The following is a 23,353-nucleotide window of genomic DNA, read 5'->3' as shown; positions in this document are numbered from 1 at the left end:
TATAGATAATTCCGTATGAACAACAAACGAAAAGACTGCATTGACAACAGCAATTCATTTCAATACATGATGTTCAATAGTTGTGGGATATTGCAGATAATGTCCAAAGTTTATTTGAAACGGTAAAAAAATGGATATAGGTCCAAGGGGGAAAGAAAAGCGCTTGCAGTGAACACAGCTCAAAACTTTAATTGAAAAAGTAAACGACACACAATAAATGGGCAAAAACTGAAAAAAAACAAACGTTCATTAGACATGTCTTTAGGGAAAGGTTTCAGCTACATAATAAAACTAAATAGTAGTGGTTTTATTAATACGTCTGTAAATCTGTCTCGATGGCGGCGTTCAAAGCGAGGCAAAATTAGCAATTATCTCTATGGGCTTTTGAATGAATGTGGTCGCAATGGTGTTAAGCAAAACTAATACTAGTCAGAGGACAGGTTGACTCACTGCTGAATAAAAGTTTCAGAGACAAAATATGACTGCATCCATGCCATGATTCAGTCCATCAAATTAGCAAATACCAGCAGACTATGATGATCAGCCACTGAAGTGACCAGTCACCATAATCACGTGGTACTCCAGTCATTGTGGCCCTGAGTGTTTGGGTCAAGGGCTGAGTGGTTAGCAGGTGAGACAAATCTCCATTGCGTGGAGTTCGAATGTTCCCTCTGTGTGTTTTCTCAGGGTACTGCAGCTTCCTCCCATAAGCATACATCCACGCCTAATTATAAACTATAAATTGTCCATAAGTGTGAACGGTTGTTGGGGCGGCATGGCTCAGATGTTAGAGCGAACGGTCAGAAACTGTTGTGTCCTTGGGCAGGACACTTCACCCACCTTTCTCCCTGTGCCACCCACACTCATGTAAAAGTAGCTCAAATACAGATAATGAGTTACTCAATGCAACGCGCTATGTAAAAAATAATTCACTTCAAACATGTTTTTTTTTAAATAAATGCGTCCTGTGAATGACTGGTGAGTGGTCCGGGGTGCAGCCAGCCTCTCACTTAGTCAGCTGGGATAGGTTCCAGCTCACCCTAGAAAATTAATAAATGGTTAATGGAAATTCGCTTTGTAATATAAAATTTTAAAAATGTGATATTGTAAACAGCATCTTTCAGACCCACTGGTAGTCGTCAATTTACTATTTACACAGAAGCTGTTCTGTCATTAATGAGGGTATTCATTAAAGTTGACAAAGTTTTTTGCCTGTGTTGCCATGCGATAGTAAGGTTATAGCAACGGCCATCTTGACACATGAATTAGTTGTGCAGCAGTAGAGGCACTATCGCCATCCCTAGGGCTCGAGGCTCAGCGCACTGTGAAATTGAAACTTGGGTGAGTTCCTGATTGGGCCAAAGCGAGCCGCAGAAGCCCGCATGGATATTTGAAGGCAAATAGAGAGAGAGGGGGTAACTGGCCTTGAGAGGACCCTTTGCATGGAAGGGATGTTTTTTACTCCCAGAATGCTGTGCATAAAACGAAAAGATATAGTGCAGGTCCACTCTGTGCGTATGAAGCATAGTGGAGATAATATCATGGTGAGCCGAGAACGGGGGTCAGCCAACCTGCGGCTCTTTAGTGCCGCCCTAGTGGCTCCCTGGAGCATTTTTAAAAAAGATTTAAAATGGAAAAAGATGGGGCAAAATAATTTTTTTGTTTTAGTATGTTTTTTGTTTGAGGACAAACATGACACAAACCTTCCCAATTGTTAGAAAGCCCACTGTTTAATATGTTTGTGTGTATACTTCACTGATGAGAGTATTTGGTGAACATAATTTTGTCCTACTAATTCAGGCGGTTCTTGAACTCACCATAGTGTGGACTGTGACGCAACAGTTTTTTTTTACATGTAAAATCTTCGACTCCTTCTTTGTCTCATTTTGTCCACTAAACTTTTTATGCTGTGCGTGAATGCTCAAAGGTGAGCTTTTTTGATGTTATTGACTTGTTGGAGTGCTAATCAATTATATTTGGTCAGTGCACTGCAAGCCAATCAATGCTAATATGCTATTAGGCTAGCTGTATGTACATATTGCATCATTATGCCTCATTTGTAGGTATATTTCTCATTTAATATTCTTTACTTTTATCATCTTTGTATATAATTTATATTTGCATGTCTCATGATCTGTATGTAATATTGGCTGCATTTCAGATAGTTGTTTGTGTGCCACGTTGTTCCAGACCACAGCAAACATTACCTAGCTTGCCAAAGATTGTAATAAATCTATTAGAAGAGACAGCCTGCCGTTTCCTTTAACTTGGACACACACATCTATACCTTTGGCCATTAAAAGCCAGTAATTTCCAGGAGTTATCTCACCTTCTAAGTAGCCTTTGATTTACTAATGGTTTCTAATGTTGTAAAAATGTGTAGAATAAATATTACATTTCAACATTTCTGTCAACGAAGATTTGCTTCAGCCTGCGACAGTCATTTTGATAGTAGGCTATTATAGCTAATATAGACACTTGTCATGTGTTGAATTCATTATAACACTTATATACGGCTTTTCATTTTTTGCGGCTCCAGACAGATTAGTTTTTTTGTATTTTTGGTCCAATATTGCTCTTTTAACGTTTTGGGTTGCCGACCCCTGGCCTAGAAAGACACTGGGTGTTTAAAGTTCAGAGTAGATGGATCTGATTAATGCTATGTTGCTTTAGGAGGCAGGATGACAGCAGGATGTCATACTGGAACCGACATGGCGTCACTTCCTGTCATTTTTAGCAGATCGCTTCACTGCTTTGGTGGTTTTCGTCCATCAGTGAGTCTTAAAGGCCTACTGAAACCCACTACTACAGACCACGCAGTCTGATAGTTTATATATCAATGATGAAATCTTAACATTGCAACACATGCCAATACGGCCGGGTTAGTTTACTAAAGTGCAATTTTAAATTTTGCGCGAAATATCCTGCTGAAAACGTCTCGGTATGATGACGTCAGCGCGTGACGTCGCGGATTGTAGAGGACATTTTGGGATAGCATGGTGGCCAGCTATTAAGTCTCTGTTTTCATCGCAAGATTCCACAGTATTCTGGACATCTGTGTTGGTGAATCTTTTGCAATTTGTTCAATGAACAATGGAGACAGCAAAGAAGAAAGCTGTAGGAGGGAAGCGGTGTATTGCGGCCAACTTCAGCAACACAAACGCGGCCGGTGTTTCATTGTTTACATTCCCGAAAGATGACAGTCAATCTTTACAATTGGCCTGTGGAGAACTGGGACAACAGAGACTCTTACCAGGAGGACTTTGAGTTGGATACGCAGACACGGTACCGTGAGTACGCTTCCAAACATTTGATCGCTTGCCCGTACGTGCGTGCCGCTATGTGCATGTCACGTACGTAACTTTGGGGAAATATATGTGCTGTATGAACTTTGGGGAGGTGAACGGTACTTTGGGCTGTGGGATTGAGTGTGTTGTGCAGGTGTTTGAGTTGTATTGGCGGGTTATATGGACGGGAGGGGGGAGGTGTTTGTTATGCGGGATTAATTTGTGGCATATTAAATATAAGCCTGGTTGTGTTGTGGCTAATAGTACTCTTGTGTTTATTTACTGTTTTAGTCATTCCCAGCTGAATATCAGGTCCCACCCGCCTCTCACAGCATCTTCCCTATCTGAATCGCTCCCACTGCCCTCTAGTCCTTCACTCTCACTTTCCTCATCCACGAATCTTTCATCCTCGCTCGAATTAATGGGGAAATCGTCGCTTTCTTGGTCCGAATAGCTCTCGCAGCTGGTGGCCATGATTGTAAACAATGTGCAGATGTGAGGAGCTCCACAACCTGTGACGTCACGCTACTCGTCTGCTACTTCCGGTACAGGCAAGGCTTTTTTATCAGCGACCAAAAGTTGCGAACTTTATCGGCGATGTTCTCTACTAAATCCTTTCAGCAAAAATATGGCAATATCGCGAAATGATCAAGTATGACACATAGAATGGACCTGCTATCCCCGTTTGAATAAGAAAATCGCATTTCAGTAGGCCTTTAAATACTGCAGCTGTGTCACTCTCTCATTGTGTTTATTGTCATTTACAGCCTGCATTGGATGGGTGTCACCTTTTTAGCTTTCTTGAATTATTCTCCTCGTCCTCCACCACTTACACCGTAAATAAGCAAAATCTTCAAACCATCTGCTTTTAGGATCATAAAAAGTTTTATGTGCTATTCTGATTTAGTCTGCTAATATGTTGAGAGTATTATGTCACAGCTGTGTTGCTGTGTCGTCCGCGCTCCGCATCAATCACTGGACTTCCTTCCTGTCCAATCAATCACACATGGTGTGACTCGAAGGACGGCATCTTTGTGTCTTGTGAGGAAGACAGAGTGTCCCCACACCGCCCGCAGCTCCATCATCCCACATTCCCTCTCTGACACGTCCTCTTGGCTGCCCTCCAGCACCCGACACGGCCCAGCTCATCTGCCCGGCTCCAGTCCCAGTTGGGTCGTCAGCTGGCTGCATTCCCATCCTGACGCGTTTTCTTCATTGCTTCAATTCCTTTTTTCCCTCCTCTTCCACGTCGCTTTTTTATAGCAGCTAAACACACATGACCTTAGGATGAACTCTTTCCAGTAAACAAGCCAAGGACGGCATCAGGACCCCCGTCCCATCGGCAGGATGCCAGAAAGGAGTGACAGCTCCTGATTGTTCTTGATTCTTTCTGTTCTCGGTGCAGTCGACTGACTGTACGTTTATTTCAAGACCTTTGTTGACGCATTGTTGACGTTTGTCAGCCAGCAGCGCCACACTGAGAAATTCAATAAAGCACCAAGTCCTGGCGCAAACAATTACTTTGACGTGTTGTCTCACCCTGCTGAGAGCCAAGAGGAAGTCCATCCCGCCGGATCTCTTCACGCAGTGTCGTAGCTTCCAGTAGACCAAATGTTCCCAGGCAAACACCAGCAGACTGAGACCCATGGCCACCAGCAGCATGTAGAAGACCCCCGCCATGTTGTCAATGTCCAGCTTACTGCTCATCACCTGACAAACACATGGACGGCTATTATTATTTGTCTCTCACACAGATTGCATATTAAAGTTTGGGGAAAAGAGTCGTGGCACTCTTATCTTTTATCTTTGTGGAAAATATTGGACACAATGTGTTGTCAAGCTTATGAGATGTGATGCAAGTGTAAACCACTGTGAAACTATTGTTCATTTTTTTAATTTTTTTTATTTTTTATCAATGGCTGTGGTGATAATGTCAATGAGGGATTTCTAATCACTGCTATGTTGGAATTTGTATTAATATTGATACTGTTGTTGATATTATTCATTTTTGTCTGACTACTTTTGGATTGTTTTGTGTCCTCTCAATTGCTATTCTGAATGTTGCTGGGAATTGGAATTGTATTATTATGGTATTATTGTGTATTATTTTGTTAAAAATAAATGTAAAAAATACAAATAAAAAAAATAAAAAAATTAAAAAAAAGTTTCGGGAAAAGAGTCATGGTACCTCGATCTTATCATTGTGGCAGATGCCAGACAGCCAAAGACGCTCCAGCATGTCGATCTCATCTATGGGAGAAACAAAGGGAAAACAACAAGGTTGGAAAGACCACACAAATGGCCACAAACATAAATATTAAAGGATGGCGAGGGTATGATTTACTTGTATTTATAAAAAAAAAAATGTGGGTGGGAGGGCAATAACACCATACCAGCCCCTGGGTTCAGATCGAAATTTGGGAGAAAAACATTTTTGCAGCAAATTCCAATACCAACGAGAGTGCTCCTGTTGTATAGTGGAACTTGAACCACTATAACACATTGGCAGATCCTTGCATTGACACTTTAACCTTGCTAGCAAACATACAACACTGTAGTCCAAAATTGGGATTTACATAACTTGTGCGTTCCCTAAGGAACCCCGTTAAGTCCTCTTTTTTGGCAATTACCATATTTTCCGGACTATGGAGTAAAATATTTTTTTCCATATATTAGCTGCACCTGACTACAAGCTGCAGATTGGCTATATACGTTGTGAAATTAGTTATTTACACAGATGATTTTCTCAATGTTTATCACTTTATTTACATCCTTTAATTGCAAAACAACTGATCAAACAAAACAGATGCCATCATCAGGGACCCACGAGCTGCAGAAGCTAGCTCTCCAATCAGCTAGACCAGGGGTCGGCAACCCAAAATGTTGAAAGAGCCATATTGGACCAAACATACAAAAACAAATCTGTCTGGAGCCGCAAAAAATGAAAAGCCATATTACATACAGATAGTGTGTCATGAGATATACATTGAATTAAGAGGACTTAAAGGAAACTAAATGACCTCAAATATAGCTACAAATGAGGCATAATGATGCAATATGTACATATAGCTAGCCTAAATAGCATGTTAGCATCGATTAGCTCGCAGTCATGCAGTGACCAAATATGTCTGATTAGCACTCCACACAAGTCAATAACATCAACAAAACTCCAAAACTCACCTTTGTGGATTCATGCACAACGTTAAAAGTTTGGTGGACAACATGAGACAGAAAAAGAAGTGGCATAAAACACGTCCTAGAAAGTCGCAGAAAGATATACATGTAAACAAACTATGGTGAGTTCAAGGACTGCCAAAATTAGTAGGACAAAACGGCGCTCACCAAATACTCGAATCAGTGAAGCATGTTTAATATAAACAGTGTGCTTTATAACAATTAGGGAGGTTTGTGTCATGTTTGTCCTACAGAAACCATATTAAAACTTCTTTTTTTTCCCCCCTCAACTTTTTCCATTTTTAATAAATTTTTGAAAAAGCTCCAGAGAGCCACTAGGGCGGCGCTAAAGAGCCGCATGCGGCTATAGAGCCGCGGGTTGCCGACCCCTGAGCTAGACAGACTCAATAACTCCACGGTGACGTTTTGGTGAATTTACTGAGGAATTTTACAATTGAAGCTGAAACAACCCAAAAAAGAATGCCACTAAAAGTTAATAATACTAACACAGATACTCGTAAATGTGCTAGCATATGCATGAAAACACTCCTACAGCCATCACACATGTGACAGGCAAGAAAGTATGAATTATTTTAGTTATATTATAAAACGTAGCATTGTTGCTTAGAGTGATGAATGAAGAATCCATGTATATATATATATATATATACATATATATATATATATATATATATATATATATATATATATATATATATATATATATATATAGTCGTGCTCATAAGTTTACATACCCTGGGAGAATTTATGATTTAAGAAATACTTGACTTTCAGTCAATATATATATATATATATATATATATATATATATATATATATATATATATAAAAGAAATACTTAAGTCAAGTATTTCATACATATATATATTATATATATATATATATATATATATATATATATATATATATATAAGAAATACTTGACTTTCAGTGAATTCTAGCTGTATATATATTTATTTTATTATATATATATATATATATATATATATATATATATATATATATATATACACACACAATATATATATATATATATATATATATATATATATATATATATATATATATATATATATATATATATATATATATATATATATATATATATATATATATATATAAATAAAATAAATACTTGAATTTCAGTGTACATTTATTTACACATATACACACACATAACACTCATCTACTCATTGTTGAGTTAAGGGTTGAATTGTCCATCCTTGTTCTATTCTCTGTCACTATTTTTCTAACCATGGTGAACACCCTTTCGCAGGTACCCAGAAAGGTTTCGAGTACCACCAAAAAAACTTAATCTCTGAAGACAGTATAAAAATCTGTGTTAAAGGTGTACAAATACTGTTTGTATAATATTTTTTTACAAATGAGGGTTAAGAGTTCAGTACTAAAAAAAAGAAAAAAGAATGTGGCTTAAGTACAGTTTTTTAATTGAACTGCTGCATTTTTTGGTTGGGTTGTTTATTTATTTTGAATAACTTCTATACATTTCTAAAAGGGGAATAATGTAATAGAGTTATCTATGTTTTTGTCTGTTGCCATCTCCTGGTGAATGTTGGCTATAGCATACTGGGGTTACTTTTTGGTTGGCCAACGATTTACGTGGTGTTGCGCACCTGACGTCACTCAGGTCCGCATGGAGCTGGAGGGGGCGTGGCTTCAAGCTCCGCCTAAATTTCGGGAGATTTTCGGGAGAGGCGCTGAATTTCGGGATTCTCCCGGAAAATCCGGGAGGGTTGGCAAGTATGGACTAAAAGGCAAAACGGCACATGTACTTCCGGTTGAAAGCACTAAACAGAAGGAAAACGTTGTAGACGTTCACCCTGCAGCACCCGCAGTGAGCAAATTGTCCAAAAGATGGCACCATAGTACAAACAATACACACCTTTTCAGTGTCTGTGTTTTTTTTTAAACTATTTGCGTTATAACCGCATAGAATAGCCGCCCTGTTTTATTAACTGCAGAATAAGTAGCGGCTTACTGGAATCACATCTTTTTTTCGTAATGTGATTTATGTAACTAAGGTGTTGATGTAGCTTATTAACTTCAGATGCAGACAGTAGAGATTTGTTCAACTTCATTAGTTATACTATTCGTGTTCCTCAAGGTTCCAGTTTAGGTTCTTTCTTTTCATCATTTGGGCTTTTCAACTGGTGGCCCACAAGTTCAGTTCAAAACATTTGTGAGACTCACATTCTTGCAGAAGTTTCTGAAAAACACTAAAATGCTGTCATAGAGATGATCTTTGACTTGATTATTTTGCAGAATGTCCTTAAAAACAACAGAGCGCTTCTGTAACTGACAAAATAAATAGACCAAAATCAAATGTCTACTGTAGTCCTCCGAACTATACCGAATAAGATTACCGTATTTTTCAGAGTATAAGTCGCACCGGAGTATAAGTTGCACCTGCCGAAAATGCATAATAAAAAAGGAAAAAAACATACATAAGTCGCAATGGAGCCCGGCCAAACTATGAAAAAAACTGCGACTTATAGCCTGAAAAATATGGTAATAGTGAAGGGAGAAGTTCGGTCCCCCGGTTCTTAGCTTTCTGTAAATGTGGCTCGCAAAAAATGTTGAATATCCCTGCTGTATGACATCAATCAATCATATTTCAACTTTTCCCTTATTCAAAATGTTTCATGTTTTTATTTACAATATGTAAATAATACTCCCCGGCAAACAATAGATATTAGGCTGTGGGCCGCACTTTGGACACCCCTGACTACGACAATCAACAGAGGAAGACTATGACCTCACTACCAATATGAAGATCAGACAATGGATAAAATGCATCATGGAAAAAGACTGGTGAGCATCTAAAACAGGGCCCGCCAGCATCCAAAATCCGGCCTGCGGGAAGTCCCAAGTTAAAAAAAATTAATAAATAGTTTTATTTTTTTTTAAATTTTTTATTATTGCTTTTACAATCTGTCCTTTCTAATCCATTTTCTACCGCTTGTTACTCTCTGTGTCTCCTAGCCGCTCAGGCAAATCATATTGTCTAAAAATGCATTTTCCAAAGACTGGGAAGCAGAATTTGGCAAAGTTATGGATAACAATGCCTGGAAATCTGCATTGATAAAAATAAATGATAGCACATCTTGTTCAAAGCTTAACCTAATAACAGTTTAAGGTTGCCCATCGCATCTATTTTACTAACTCTAAACTCTCCAAAATATATGCCAATATTGCAGACACGTGTATTTGATGTCAATTTACTCCTGCAAACATGACACTTATGTTCTGGTCCTGTCCCTGTCTGCAAGCCTACTGGATTAATATTTTTAAACATCTTGCAGATGCACTAAATTTTAAATTGACGCCTTGTGCAGAATTGGCTATTTTTGGAATTCCACCAAACTATCCAAAAATTGAGCAGATTTTTAGGGATAGCCTTTGCAGTGGATTGGGGAAAAAAAGTGTTTTCTCAGTACCTGTATTATATCAAATTAATAAAAAATATAAAAAAATAAATACAAATGCATTTTCCCATGGATAACATGACATCATATATATATATATATATATATATATATATATATATATATATATATATATATATATATATATATATATATATATGTATGTATATATACAGCTTGGTCCCCGGCCACATTTTTTCAACCCCGAGTCAATAAGTTTGGGGACTCCTGGTCTAAAACCATAAATCCTATGACTAGGGGACACACACATACGTGGCGAACCCGAGTCCAGTCAAAGGTCTGTCACACTAACAGTTACAACACTAATTGACCTGTGGGTTAATGAACACCATCTGGAGGCGGCGTCGAAAAGCTCTGGAAAGAAAACTCCATTCTTCTCTAAGTGCGGGACTTCAACCGCTTCCTGACAGCTGGATTAATTTGGCCTCATTTGACCCCGAGCACTCGCCCGAGTGCTCAGATGGTGACAAAAGACGCTCACTGCCTGTCACATGATCTGTTTCATCCAGTTTCAAGCAGCACTGCTCAGGAATGACGTGAGGCAGCTGAGAGGGCTGAGTGGGGAGAGAAATAAATACCCACTACCACCTCTTGCCTGCAGGGGGCAACCTAATATCCATAAAACAGAGAAGTGACTATTGTAGAGCATTCACACACACACACACACACACACACACACACACACACACACACACACACACACACACACACACACACACACGCACACACACACTAGGTAATTCTGCACCAAAATCTAGTATTCCCTCATTTTTTCACAGCCAAAAATTCCACACATGTCCCTGGCCATAACCACCATTGAGGACAATGAGGTCATGTTCACTGTATTTTTTCAAGTGACAAGAAGAAAAACTGACTGACTATTGTGTAGATCATCCTCCAGACAACAACGTCAAACGATGAAGAATGATTAAAATTATTCCAGCATTCAGGACACAAAGTATTGTCACATTTTCTGTAGTTCCACTTTTTATGTAACCAAATTCCCATTGAAAATCCATGCATTGATTTCCTATATCACTTATCGTCATTAGACTCAATTGCAGGTCACGTACTCTAAAAAACAGAGATACCAGCATGCACAATAAGGAAATGGATTCATATGGCCCCTTTCCTGGGTGGATCTCTAATGAGAGGAAATGCAGTCATCTAAAAATGATGGAAAGCGCCACTCTAGCTAGCAACTGAGGCTGTGGTCAAAGATGGAATTGCCACAATACAGATTTTAAGATGATCAACACCCTACTGCTGTCAGGCGGTTAATGTGGATAGTGCATTCCCCAAATTAATCACGTTTCATGTGTCGAATCGGGCCATATGAATCCCCTTCCGATTGTACCTGAAAGGGTACAATGCTTCATTTATGTACCCTTCAGTCCAGGTCCATTTGTGTAGTTTATGTTAAAATACAATCATAACCCCCTAAGTGATTCACCTCTTAAATAACTGATAATGCCAGGATGTAAATGTGTGCTTGAACTCATACTTAAAGAAAATAAAAGCTCAACACACAACAAAAGAGTTAAATCTTAAAGTTTAAAATTGACAATAAAATAAAAAAATAAAAAGAATAAAAGTTAATAGAACAGATATTATGGCAATAATTAAAGATGTCATTATTAATATTGTTATTAATAATGGCTTTAAATGCCTTAACTATAATTGTACAACTATTGATATGCACTATTTAAAATACTACAAATAATAGGTATTGCTTATGAGCTAAACATATTTTTAATGCAGCAGGTACATTTGCGGTTTAAATGCTACACATTTGCACTTTATATCACCACGTACTCCTACCCACTTCTCCAAAGTGGGCTGGCTCAGGGTGTAGGACAGAGTAAAACAACTTGCACTGAGCCTAGTCTATAAAATCCGCTACACCTCCCTGATACCGAAGTACATGTCAAACTACTTCCTTAACGTATATGACCGCCATAACCACAACACCAGAGGGAGCTCTACTAACCACGTTAAACCCAGATTCCGATCTAACAAAGGTCTTAACTCATTCTCTTTCTATGCCACATCAATGTGGAATGCGCTCCCAACAGGTATAAAAGAAAGGGCATCTCTATCCTCCTTCAAAACCGCAATAAAAGTACACCTCCAGGGAACTTCAACCCTAAACTAACACCCTCCCCGGATTGTTAATAATCAAATGTAAACAATCAAATGCAGACATTTTTCTTATGCCTTCTGATCTCTCTCTCTCTCTCTCTCTCAATGTCCACTACTTGCTGTCCATATCCTACCAAGTCAGACCTACACTGTTCCAATATCCATTTCTCTGTTCTCAATTGTTGATGACTGATGATAACAACCAAACCAACCCCCCCCCCTCCACACCCCGGATTGTAAATAATGTAAATAATTCAATGTATACACCCTGATGATTATCTTGTGTGATGACTGTATTATGATGATAGTATATATGATAGTATATATCTGTATCGAATCAATTTAAGTGAACCCTGACTTAAACAAGTTGAAAAACTTATTCGGGTGTTACCATTTAGTGGTCAATTGTACGGAATATGTACTTCACTGTGCAACCTACTAATAAAAGTCTCAATCAATCAATCAAAAAACCCTATTCAAGACCAATATTGTACTTTTAAGAGAACATTCTTAAAAAATGTACTTATAGGTACAGAAATGTTCTTGTCTCATACTCTCTGTATGGACTAGTTAGAGTCCCCAACATTCCTGCTTTTGGACTGTGCCCTGAAGTACTTGGAGAAACCCACAAATGGGAAGAACATGCAAACTTCACAAAATTGCCCAAATGGAGATTCCAACCCTCGGCCAACATGCTAACCACTAGAACGCCGTGCAGAATGAGTTCAGAATCAACATCAAAATTTTCAACTCATTCGGAACACAGTGGCTCCCTATATCACATTCCCAAAAAATAAAAATTTTCGTACCTCTACTTTTTTACCAGACAAAATTCCCACTCAAAATGAATGGACAAGATTCCCACTTTAATCGTATATTCCATATTTAGCATCAGCTCTTTTACGCAATACCTACACACATTGTCTTCTTCCAGTAATCTTTTCCTCTCTCAGAGCATTCTGACAAGTCTTCAACGTGCAGAAAAAAATGTTGCGTCGTACCGTCTCCCACCAGCTGCAACAGTGCCAGGTCCAGCGGTCTTTTCCAGCGGGAGTTCTTGTGCAGGGCGATGCCGTAACCCGTGGTGGCAAACACCTTGCCGGAGCCGATGGTCATCACCTTTTGGAGAAAAAGACAAAAACATTTATGGCGTTCTTTATAGACATAATCCTTGAAACGATTGCTCTTTGGACCAAATTAGTGGGAATCAAAATGGGTCACAGTGTGTGTGTGTGTGTGTGTGTGTGTGTGTGTGTGTGTGTGTGTGTGTGTGTGTGTGTGTGTTTTCTTGTGTTCTTGTGTTTCTTGAGACATCAACAAGGAAAAGTACCTTCCATATGAGGACCGATGAACAGGTTAGGACACAAATCATGGTCCCAATACGGAAAACCATTGCATCTAGTAGAGAATGTCTCATTTGCACCCCTGGTGGTGAAATCTATCAAAATTAGGGTGGTCCCAAAAAGGAGGAATTTTTCAAATCGACTGTGTGTCTGTTCAACATGTGAAATAACAAGTGTGTGTAAAAATTTTAAGTGCTCCCCCCCTGGCCAATATATGTAATAATAAGTGTGTGTAAGAAATGTAACCCTTTGGCCAAAATTAATAAAATAAATAATTAAATATGTATATAGAGAGACATACTGTAATAACTTGAAGTAAATAATGAAGATTAAAAATCAATTACAAAGAAAATAAAATAATTAAAAGCAGTCTTTTTCTCACAATGTGTCGACTTTTTTCTTATACAATTGGGAACAATTTCTCATATTCTTTCTGTTTCTGTAATATTGCAATACTTTCTCGTAAAATTATTACTTTATGTAAATCTATTACTTTTTAATGTAAAATGGTGACATTTGTCATATAAAATTCAGACTTTTATCACAATATTGCCAATTTTTTGTTGTTTTTGTAAATTGGTGACATTTTTTTCAGTAAAATTCCGATTATTATTATAATATTGCCAACAGTTTAAAGTTTTCTTATATAATTGTGACTTTTGTCGAGTAAAATTACGACTCTTTTCATAAAATTGCCAAAATGTTGAGCTTTTCTTGTAAAATTGCGACTGTTATTGAGTAAAATTCCAACTTTTACCATAACATTGCACTAATGTTCAGTTTTTCTTGTGAAATTGTGACCTTTCTATTGTGAAATTCTTCAATAAATTTATTGTGAAGGTGGTCCTAAAGAGGTAGGCATTTTTCGCAGGTCTCGAGAAGGTAACAAATACAAGAATGTGTGTGTGTGTGTGTGTGTGTGTGTGTGTGTGTGTGTGTGTGTGTGTGTGTGTGTGTGTGTGTGTGTGTGTGTGTGAGACCTTGCAGCCTTCATCCTTCCTGGCCATGTAGTTGAGCACTGCAGCATCATAGATGAAAGCGTCCAGTTTCCTGCACACAAAAATTATGAGTGGACTCATGACTTGCAAATTATTGCAGCACATCCTAATAAAGTTGTGCGGCAAAGCAACAAATCATTAATGAGGTACAAATGCAACATTTACAGAACTTAAAAAAAAAGGTAATGAACACAAAGAGGACATGTGAACGTATATAATGAGCACCAACACAAAAGCTTCCTTTGCAATGATAATGCTCAGTATGGAAGTCCATTGGTTGTGTTTAGCCGCAGGCAGGAAGGATGTGCTGAGTCTGAGGAGACTTCCTGATGGACCAATGGATCAAAGTCATTACCCAGACTCATGATGATCACGATTATGAGAGCGGGAATGAAGAGGAGAGCTGTGATTTCACCATGCATTTTTGTGCACAATGGCGAGCTGTGAAATACAAGCTGAGTCTTTCGGGATTGTGGGATTGGGGGGGGGGATAGCGCTGAGGGTTGTGAAATTGAAGGAGGTGAGGAAGAGAAAGGGAAAACGATGTCTTAGAATTAATGACGGCGGGGGTGGCAGGTAAAACGCTTCATGAGCGGGCAATAATGAGCAAGCTGGAAAAGGTTATAGAGTGGGGAAAAAAAAGAAGAATGGTGCAGGAGGAATCCTACTGGTTTGGTCTGCTTGGCGGTGTTTCATATGCATTCATTTATTTGGTGATCATGACAGCCACTCATAAACACATGTCGGCTAGGTGATGTGTGTGGGTAGTCGTGTTTGATCGATTCCGGGCCAGGATCAGCTTGCGGGGCATTTATGATGTCACAAATCAAACGTGCAAGCGGCACCTCTTTACATTAAGAGACAACGTGCTTTCAGACTTGACACGTAGATGACTTACAGCGTACTCGTACAGTTCCTGGGCCCACTTCACACATGACTGGAACAGTGCCGTGGCTTTATTCTATGACTATGATGTGATCGCTCCTCGCAATTTATTAATAACTGTCACAATTTATCATATAAAACTAGGAATCGACCGATTTTGGCGCCGATATTTGGCATTTTGACGTACATCAATATTGGCCTTCTTTTATTGATGTCGAACAATATATATATATTTACATATACGTTAGGTCAGGAAAAAAATACAGAGGCTATTTCATCCCTATAAGCCTGTTTCACAGGTTTCCCTGCTCTTTAGGGGATTTTATTTATAAAGTCCCCTGAAGAGCAGGGAAACCAGGCTTGTAGGGATGAAATAGCCTCAGGGTTTTTTCCTGACCTAACGTATGTTCCGCTCTACCCCAGTATTGAGCACTGTATAACCACAGAAACTTATATATTTACAAGGTTAAGGAAACCTTACATCCATCCATCCATCCATCCATCTTCTTCCGCTTATCCGAGGTCGGGTCGCGGGGGCAGCAGCCTAAGCAGGGAAGACCAGACTTCCCTCTCCCCAGCCAATTCGTCCAGCTCTTCCTGTGGGACCCCGAGGCGTTCCCAGGCCAGCCGGGAGACATAGTCTTCCCAACGTGTCCTGGGTCTTCCCCGCGGCCTCCTACCGGTCGGACGTGCCCTAAACACCTCCCTAGGGAGGCGTTCGGGTGGCATCCTGACCAGATGCCCGAACCACCTCATCTGGCTCTTCTCGATGTGGAGGAGCAGCGGCTTTACTTTGAGCTCCCCCCGGATGGCAGAGCTTCTCACCCTATCTCTAAGGGAGAGCCCCGCCACCCGGCGGAGGAAACTCATTTCGGCCGCTTGTACCCGTGATCTTGTCCTTTCGGTCATAACCCAAAGCTCATGACCATAGGTGAGGATGGGAACGTAGATCGACCGGTAAATTGAGAGCTTTGCCTTCCGGCTCAGCTCCTTCTTCACCACAACGGATACAGCGTCCGCATTACTGAAGACGCCGCACCGATCCGCCTGTCGATCTCACGATCCACTCTTCCCTCACTCGTGAACAAGACTCCGAGGTACTTGAACTCCTCCACTTGGGGCAAGATCTCCTCCCCAACCCGGAGATGGCACTCCACCCTTTTCCGGGCGAGAACCATGGACTCGGACTTGGAGGTGCTGATCCTCATCCCAGTCGCTTCACACTCGGCTGCGAACCAATCCAGTGAGAGCTGAAGATCCTGGCCAGATGAAGCCATCAGGACCACACCATCTGCAAAAAGCAGAGACCTAATCCTGCAGCCACCAAACCAGATCCCCTCAACGCCTTGACTGTGCTTAGAAATTCTGTCCATAAAAGTTATGAACAGAATCGGTGACAAAGGGCAGCCTTGGCGGAGTCCAACCCTCACTGGAAACGTGTTCGACTTACTGCCGGCAATGCGGACCAAGCTCTGGCACTGAGCATACAGGGAGCGGACTGCCACAATCAGACAGTCCGATACCCCATACTCTCTGAGCACTCCCCACAGGATTTCCCGAGGGACACGGTCGAATGCCTTCTCCAAGTCCACAAAACACATGTAGACTGGTTGGGCAAACTCCCATGCACCCTCAAAGACCCTGCCGAGAGTATAGAGCTGGTCCACAGTTCCACAGCTTTTTAACTACCTCAGCAACCTCAGCCCCAGATATAGGAGAGCCCACCACAGACTCCCCAGGCACTGCTTCCTCATAGGAAGACGTGTTGGTGGGATTGAGGAGGTCTTCGAAGTATTCCCTCCACCGATCCACAACATCCGCAGTCGAGGTCAGCAGAAAACCATCCTCGCCATACACAGTGTTGATAGTGCACTGTTTCCCCTTCCTGAGGCGGCGGATGGTGGTCCAGAATTGTTTCGAAGCCGTCCGGAAGTCGTTTTCCATGGCTTCCCCGAACTCCTCCCATGTCCGAGTTTTTGCCTCTGCGACCGCTGAAACCGCACACCGCTTGGCCTGTCGGTACCTGTCCGCTGCCTCAGGAGTCCTATGAGCCAAAAGAACCCGATAGGACTCCTTCTTCAGCTTGACGGCATCCCTCACCGCCGGTGTCCACCAAGGGGTTCTAGGATTACCGCCACGACAAGCACCAACTACCTTGCGGCCACAGCTCCAATCAGCCGCCTCGACAATATGTCCAGCACCTCCCTCGTGACATGTTCAAAGTTCTTCCGGAGGTGGGAACCTTACAATGTATTACAATTAGGGCTGACAAAGGATTCAAATATGTAATTGTGATCAATCACTTTTTGTTCATAGTTAACTCAAAATTAATTGTGATTAATTGCAGATAATAATTTTTAATCATTAAAAAGTGTACCCCAGACCGATACATTTCAAGTTTTAACACCACGACTGGACAAATAATTTGCTTTAATGAAATGTGTTTAGGGATGATGTTCGAAACCGGTTGTCCCGGTTGTTCGATAAGAAAAGAACCGATTCTATGGACTCAAATCCCTTTTTGAGAACCGGTTCCCGTTATCGAGGCCATTATAGTAAAGAAAAAGAGTTGGTTCTTTATTCGAATCCCTGGGAACGAATCCCGTCCCACAGGAAATGCCCTGTGGTACATCACAGGAAATGACGTAGCTAAGTCATTAGGCGACAGATACAGAAAGCAGCAAAAATAATGGACCGGAAAAAACGCCTCAAGGCATGGCTTCATTTTACAAAAAAATATGACGAGGAAACGGCAATATGCAATTATTGCCAGGCTTCGCTCTCATGTAAGGGGGGGAAGTACAACAAGCATGTTGAAACATGTTCAGGCCGTACACAACCTGAACGTTCGAGAACCGTGACGTGTCGACACGTGGAAAAGCAGCGACAGAGATGACGAAGCACACCCCTCTTCCTCTGCTTCAACCTGCAGCCCCAGTTCCAGTGCCGGTGAGTAACTAACGTTAACTGTTGCCAGTTAATTTCCATATTTGCTCACTTGTAGCCTTTAGGCTAAAATAACGTTACCTCTTATGTCAACCAGGACTGCAGTAATGTTAGCTAGACTAACGTTACCTAAGCATAGTCAGTGGCTAACGGTAACGTTAACGTTAACTTTTTTGTATGTGTCTGATAACGTTAACGGTATCTTGTAGCCTACACCACTCCAGAGTTTACAGGTCTGTCTAATAAACTAGTGCTATCTTTCTTTCTTTAGTTTATTTCATACATGAACACACTTACAGCATAACACATCACAGTTTCATATCATTTCACTTTACATCATGTCTGAAAAGGAGTAGGAAGAAGTAAAGCTTATTTAATCCTACCCCTTTCCCACTTCAGAGCGTTTACAAATATATACATCATTGACTGACCTTTTTATAATAAAATATCTGTGAATTAGTATATACAACAGTTGTGTAATATGTAATTATTTAATTCAGTCATTATTAATATACTGAGATGAAGAATATCTTATTTTCAATAAGGTTGAAAGTATTTCTCATAATTCTTCTTTGTACTTTGTAAGCACTATTAATTTGAACAACCTCTTAAAGTGGATCATATTAGTACAATGTTAAACTTCATTACTTAATCCAGTCCATCATTTAATTCCACATATTAATGCTAAAGACTTAATAACAGACACCCTAGTCTTCACATTCAGCTAATTTCCCCCCTAATTCTATGCTGTGTCTGTCCCTCATTTTCCCTCCAGGACAAGGACGTGCAGTCATTCCTGGAGGAGGCCACACTGATGGACCCCAGAAGGTTTAGATACAGACTGGAGGAGGATGTCGTCAAACCTATCTGTGTGTCCAAGTTAGTTCCACACCAAGTGAACATGTTTTTTCCACCGTTGGCGACACGATTAGTGAAGAGCGGGTCAGACTTGATCCTGAAAAAGCAGACATGCTACTTTTTTGGAAGAAGAATTGTTGATTGAAGACTGTGGTGTTCTTAGCGTCATAGTGTGTGTAGTTAGTATGTTCCAATAGCAGCAGAAGTGCACTTTTTGGAGAGCTGTATTATTTTCAGTTTTGTGCCCAAGGGACTGATTTTATTTAACGCTATATTATTATTTATACACCTATAGTGATCACAGGTTGTTTTTATGTTACTGTATATAATTGTTTTTCTGAAAAATCCCACTTAATATACTTTGGGTAACAACAGTCAATATTTATTTTTTTAATTTTATTTTTTTAGGGGGGTTACAACAGTCAATATTTATTTTTATTTTTTTATTTATTTTTTCTTATAAAATAAAAGTGAGCTTTTGTTAAATCAAATATTGTGTTTTTTTTCCATATACAACAACCTATCTGGATTCGATAAGAGAATCGATAAGGAATCGGTTCGATAAGAGGATTCGATAATGGACTCGAACTCGATCATTTCTTATCAAACATCATCCCTAAATGTGTTTGAAACATTATGCTCTTTTAAACAGCTCAAAACAAAAAGAACAATGATGTTTTCTTTATCCATTTAAGTTTATTACACAACACACTACATTTGTTATTGTAGTATGCTTGGGTGTGTAATTGGCTGTGTGTGCATGTATTCAATGTAAGCATCCTTTCTGCTTTTATGTTTTCAGTTTTACCTTTTTTACGGTCAATACACCTGTGGACAAGAAGACGTTTTTCAGAGTATTTGATCAAGAAAAGGTGTTAGGGTAAACCCAAGGTATTCCTCCATATTGAGGGCGGCGCAGTAAAACGATGTCATTAAAGCAGAAGATACTACAGCATACATGAGAACAGATAATGGATAGCACAGAAAGCTCGATAAGGACAAAATTCATCGAGGTCAAAAGCTTCCTCCACTGAGGCTGCAGCTGCCAGAGCACGTGCAAAAGCAGAGGCAGCCAAAACACGTTTGTCTTTTGCACAAAAAGAAATGACACTTAAAGTGAGAAAAACACGATACTAAAGCTAAGATGGACGTGGAAAAAGCACAACTCAAAGCTGAGATGGACATGCTCTTACTCGAGCAGGATGCAGCAGCTGCACTCGGTCCTGGGAAGCTGCTGTTGAAGGAAGTGATCGAAGCGGCTCCTATCTTCACATCAAGCAGTTGTTTATACATTCAGTTGACACATTAGACTGCACAAAAAAATACACAGCCACCCAGGCCAAAGAGAAAAGTCAAATAAAAGTTGAATCACCACACCAACAGCCATCAACATAAAACACAGCATGAACCACGAGATGTGAACTCCATTCAACACTCACGTCTCCAGACAGGGCACAAGGGACCCAGAGTTGACTTTGCTACTACACTACAACAAAGGATACCTTCACAGCCAGAAGTCACATCAGTCACCAGCCAATCTTCAAAGAACATACAAGACAATCACCAAGATTACAAGCCTAGCTACAGTCCTCTTTTTCATCCAATGTCCAGTCATGCACCTTGTCAGCCTGTCTACGATCAAGGGAATGTGGCAGACTTTGCAAGATATTTAAGCTCACCGTGAGCGAGTCATAACGAGCCTGATAAAGTACAGAGGCCTCAACATAATGTCCAGTGAAGAAATTGATTTGTTGGTCACGTGTCTAGGGAAGGAGTCAGCTGAGCACGCAAAACGCATCAGGACTATCCATGTCAACTCCCCAGACAAAAGCCTAAAAAGGATATGGGGCAGACTGGAAACCTGTTACGGCGCACCTGAAAATGGTGGAGGATTCACTGTTTGAACGGATCCACAGCTTCTCTAAAATCATCAACAAAGACTATTCAAAGCTCCATGAGTTCAGTGAATTTCTCATAGAATTGGAAGAAGCCAAGGCAGATGGACCCCCTGCCTAGTTTGGATATTTGGACACAGCGCGTGGGATAAACCCATTAGTTGAAAGGTTACCATTCAACCTTCAAGAAAAGTGGCTCAACATTGGCAAAAACTACAAATTACAACACAATGTAACATTTCCCCCCCTTTGATGTTTTTGTTGACTTCATTGGAAAACAAGCTATAATTAGAAAAGACACAGGCTTCAAGTTTGCAGGTCAAATTGACACCTCAAAAGCAGACCAATGGAAGCAGATCCTAAATAGAGAAGTCTCAGTTCGTAAGATCGATTTCCAGACTCTTGCCCCTCCTATTACTGACAAACAACACTTACGAAGCTGATGATCCTGAGAAGCACTGCCCTATTCATAAAAAGCTTCACCTGCTCCAAAAATGTTGGGCGTTTCGTACAAGGCCGTTGGAACAACGCAAGGAATTCCTGAAAGAGAATGGCACATGTTTTAAATGTTGCACATCCACTCAACACATGGCAAAAAATTGTAAATGTATTACTAAGTTCACTGAGTGTGAGAGTGCAAAGCACATTTCTGCACTTCATCATGGACCAGCACAATGGTTCCAGGTCCCAAGCCCCCTGACACAGCTTGGCGGGGAGCAAGACTCAGAACCTTCAACAGAGGTCAGTGCTAGCTGTACAGATGTATGTGGTGGTGATCAAAGCTACAAATCCTGCTCAAAGATCTGCCTTGTTAAAATATATCCTAGCGGCCGTCCTGAGAAATCCCTGAAAGTTTATGCAATCATTGACGAGCAGAGCAACAAGACCCTCGCTCGTTCAGAGTTAATCTCCATACACACTCCGGACCTGCTCTGGAGTGACAGAATCCACTGGGAGAATAGCTTCAGGCTACAAAATTGAATCCATTGATGGAAAAGTGTGGCTCTCCTTATCAAGCCTCCTGGAATGTGATGATATCCGTAACAACAGATCAGAAATCCCAACATCTAATGTTGCAGCCAACCATACTCACCTCAACTCAGTTGCTAACCTCATCCAAGAGCTGGATCCAAACGTGTCTATCATGATTCTCCTTGGGCGAGACATAATCTCTGTCCATACAGTGCACAAACAGGTTGATGGGCCGCGCGATGGTCCCCATGCTCAAAAACTTGACCTGGTATGGGTGATCGTTGGAAATGTATGCCTGGGAGGTGTTCACAAGCCGGCCACAGTGAATAATTTCAACACCATTACGACTGAACAAAAGTGTCCCACAGTCTCTAAACCTTGTCCTATCGTATTTCAAGTCAAGGAGAGACATGGCCAGTTTCAATGCCCTGAATACTAAAGGTAACCTTCTCAAAGAAAAAAAGCAAGATGACGTGGGCTCTACAGTATTTCAGCAGACCAAAGATGACAACAAAGTCAGTCCTTTCATTGATGACATCAAATTCCTGCAAATCATGGAGAAGAGTTTGAAAAAGGACATTACCAACAGCTGGGTAGCTCCGCTGCCATTTAAGACTCCAAGGCCGAACAACAAAGTTCAAACCTTGAATCGTTTTTCCTCTTTGAGACGCAACATTGAAAGAAAACCAGTGATGAAAGATAAATTTTTAGCTTCGCGAAAAAGATCTTCCACAATGAACGTGCTAAAATAGCTCCCCCACTCACATCTAATGAAAAAAGATGGTATTTACCGGTCTTTGGTGTCTATCAGCCAAAGAAACCTGGGAACATCTGTGTGGTGTTTCACTCCAGCGCCAAATACAATGGTGTGTCACTAAAAGATGTCCTGTTAACTGGACCTGACCTCAACATCACCCTTATAGGGGTGCATCACCCTTATAGGGGTGCTCCTCAGGTTTCGCAAAGAAGCTTCAGCCATAACAGCAGACATTCAGCAGATGTACCACTGTTTCTTAGTTAGAGAAGGAGACTGCACTTATCTCAGGTTTTCATGTTTCAGAAAAAACAACTCATCTGAAGACATCATGGAATACAGAATGAGGTTCCATGTCTTTGGAAATTGTCCCTCTCCCGCAGTGACCATCTACTGTTTAAGACACTGAGTGAAAAATGCTGAGCCCGTTGAAAAGCAATTTGTCAACTGCGACTTTTATGTACATGACGGGCTCACGTCACCTCCCTCCGTTGAAGCTGCAGTGAAGCTGCTCAAGAGGACACAAGAGGTTCTGTCAAACTCAAACTTGAGGCTTCACAAAATCGCCTCTAATAAAAGAGAAGTTATGAATGCATTCCCATCTAAGGACC

At 40.5% G+C, this 23,353-nt stretch overlaps 1 protein-coding gene across 3 annotated transcripts in view; it reads right to left on the bottom strand.

The window, feature by feature from the left end:
- grin2da (glutamate receptor, ionotropic, N-methyl D-aspartate 2D, a) overlaps positions 1–23,353 on the bottom strand; it is a 399,219-nt gene that overhangs the window by 6,719 nt on the left and 369,147 nt on the right. For all 3 annotated transcript variants that reach the window (XM_061966842.1, XM_061966841.1, XM_061966843.1), the window contains 4 exons: positions 14,415–14,484; positions 13,093–13,210; positions 5,476–5,537; positions 4,827–4,997 (listed from right to left, as the gene is read on the bottom strand). In XM_061966842.1, coding sequence (XP_061822826.1) covers positions 4,827–4,997; positions 5,476–5,537; positions 13,093–13,210; positions 14,415–14,484 — 421 coding nt within the window. The remainder of the gene's footprint in view (positions 1–4,826; positions 4,998–5,475; positions 5,538–13,092; positions 13,211–14,414; positions 14,485–23,353) is intronic.

This window comes from Nerophis lumbriciformis, linkage group LG11 (assembly GCF_033978685.3).
Source record: "Nerophis lumbriciformis linkage group LG11, RoL_Nlum_v2.1, whole genome shotgun sequence".
NCBI classification, from domain to species: Eukaryota; Metazoa; Chordata; class Actinopteri; order Syngnathiformes; family Syngnathidae; genus Nerophis; species Nerophis lumbriciformis.
This window is presented reverse-complemented; position numbering and strand designations above follow the sequence as displayed.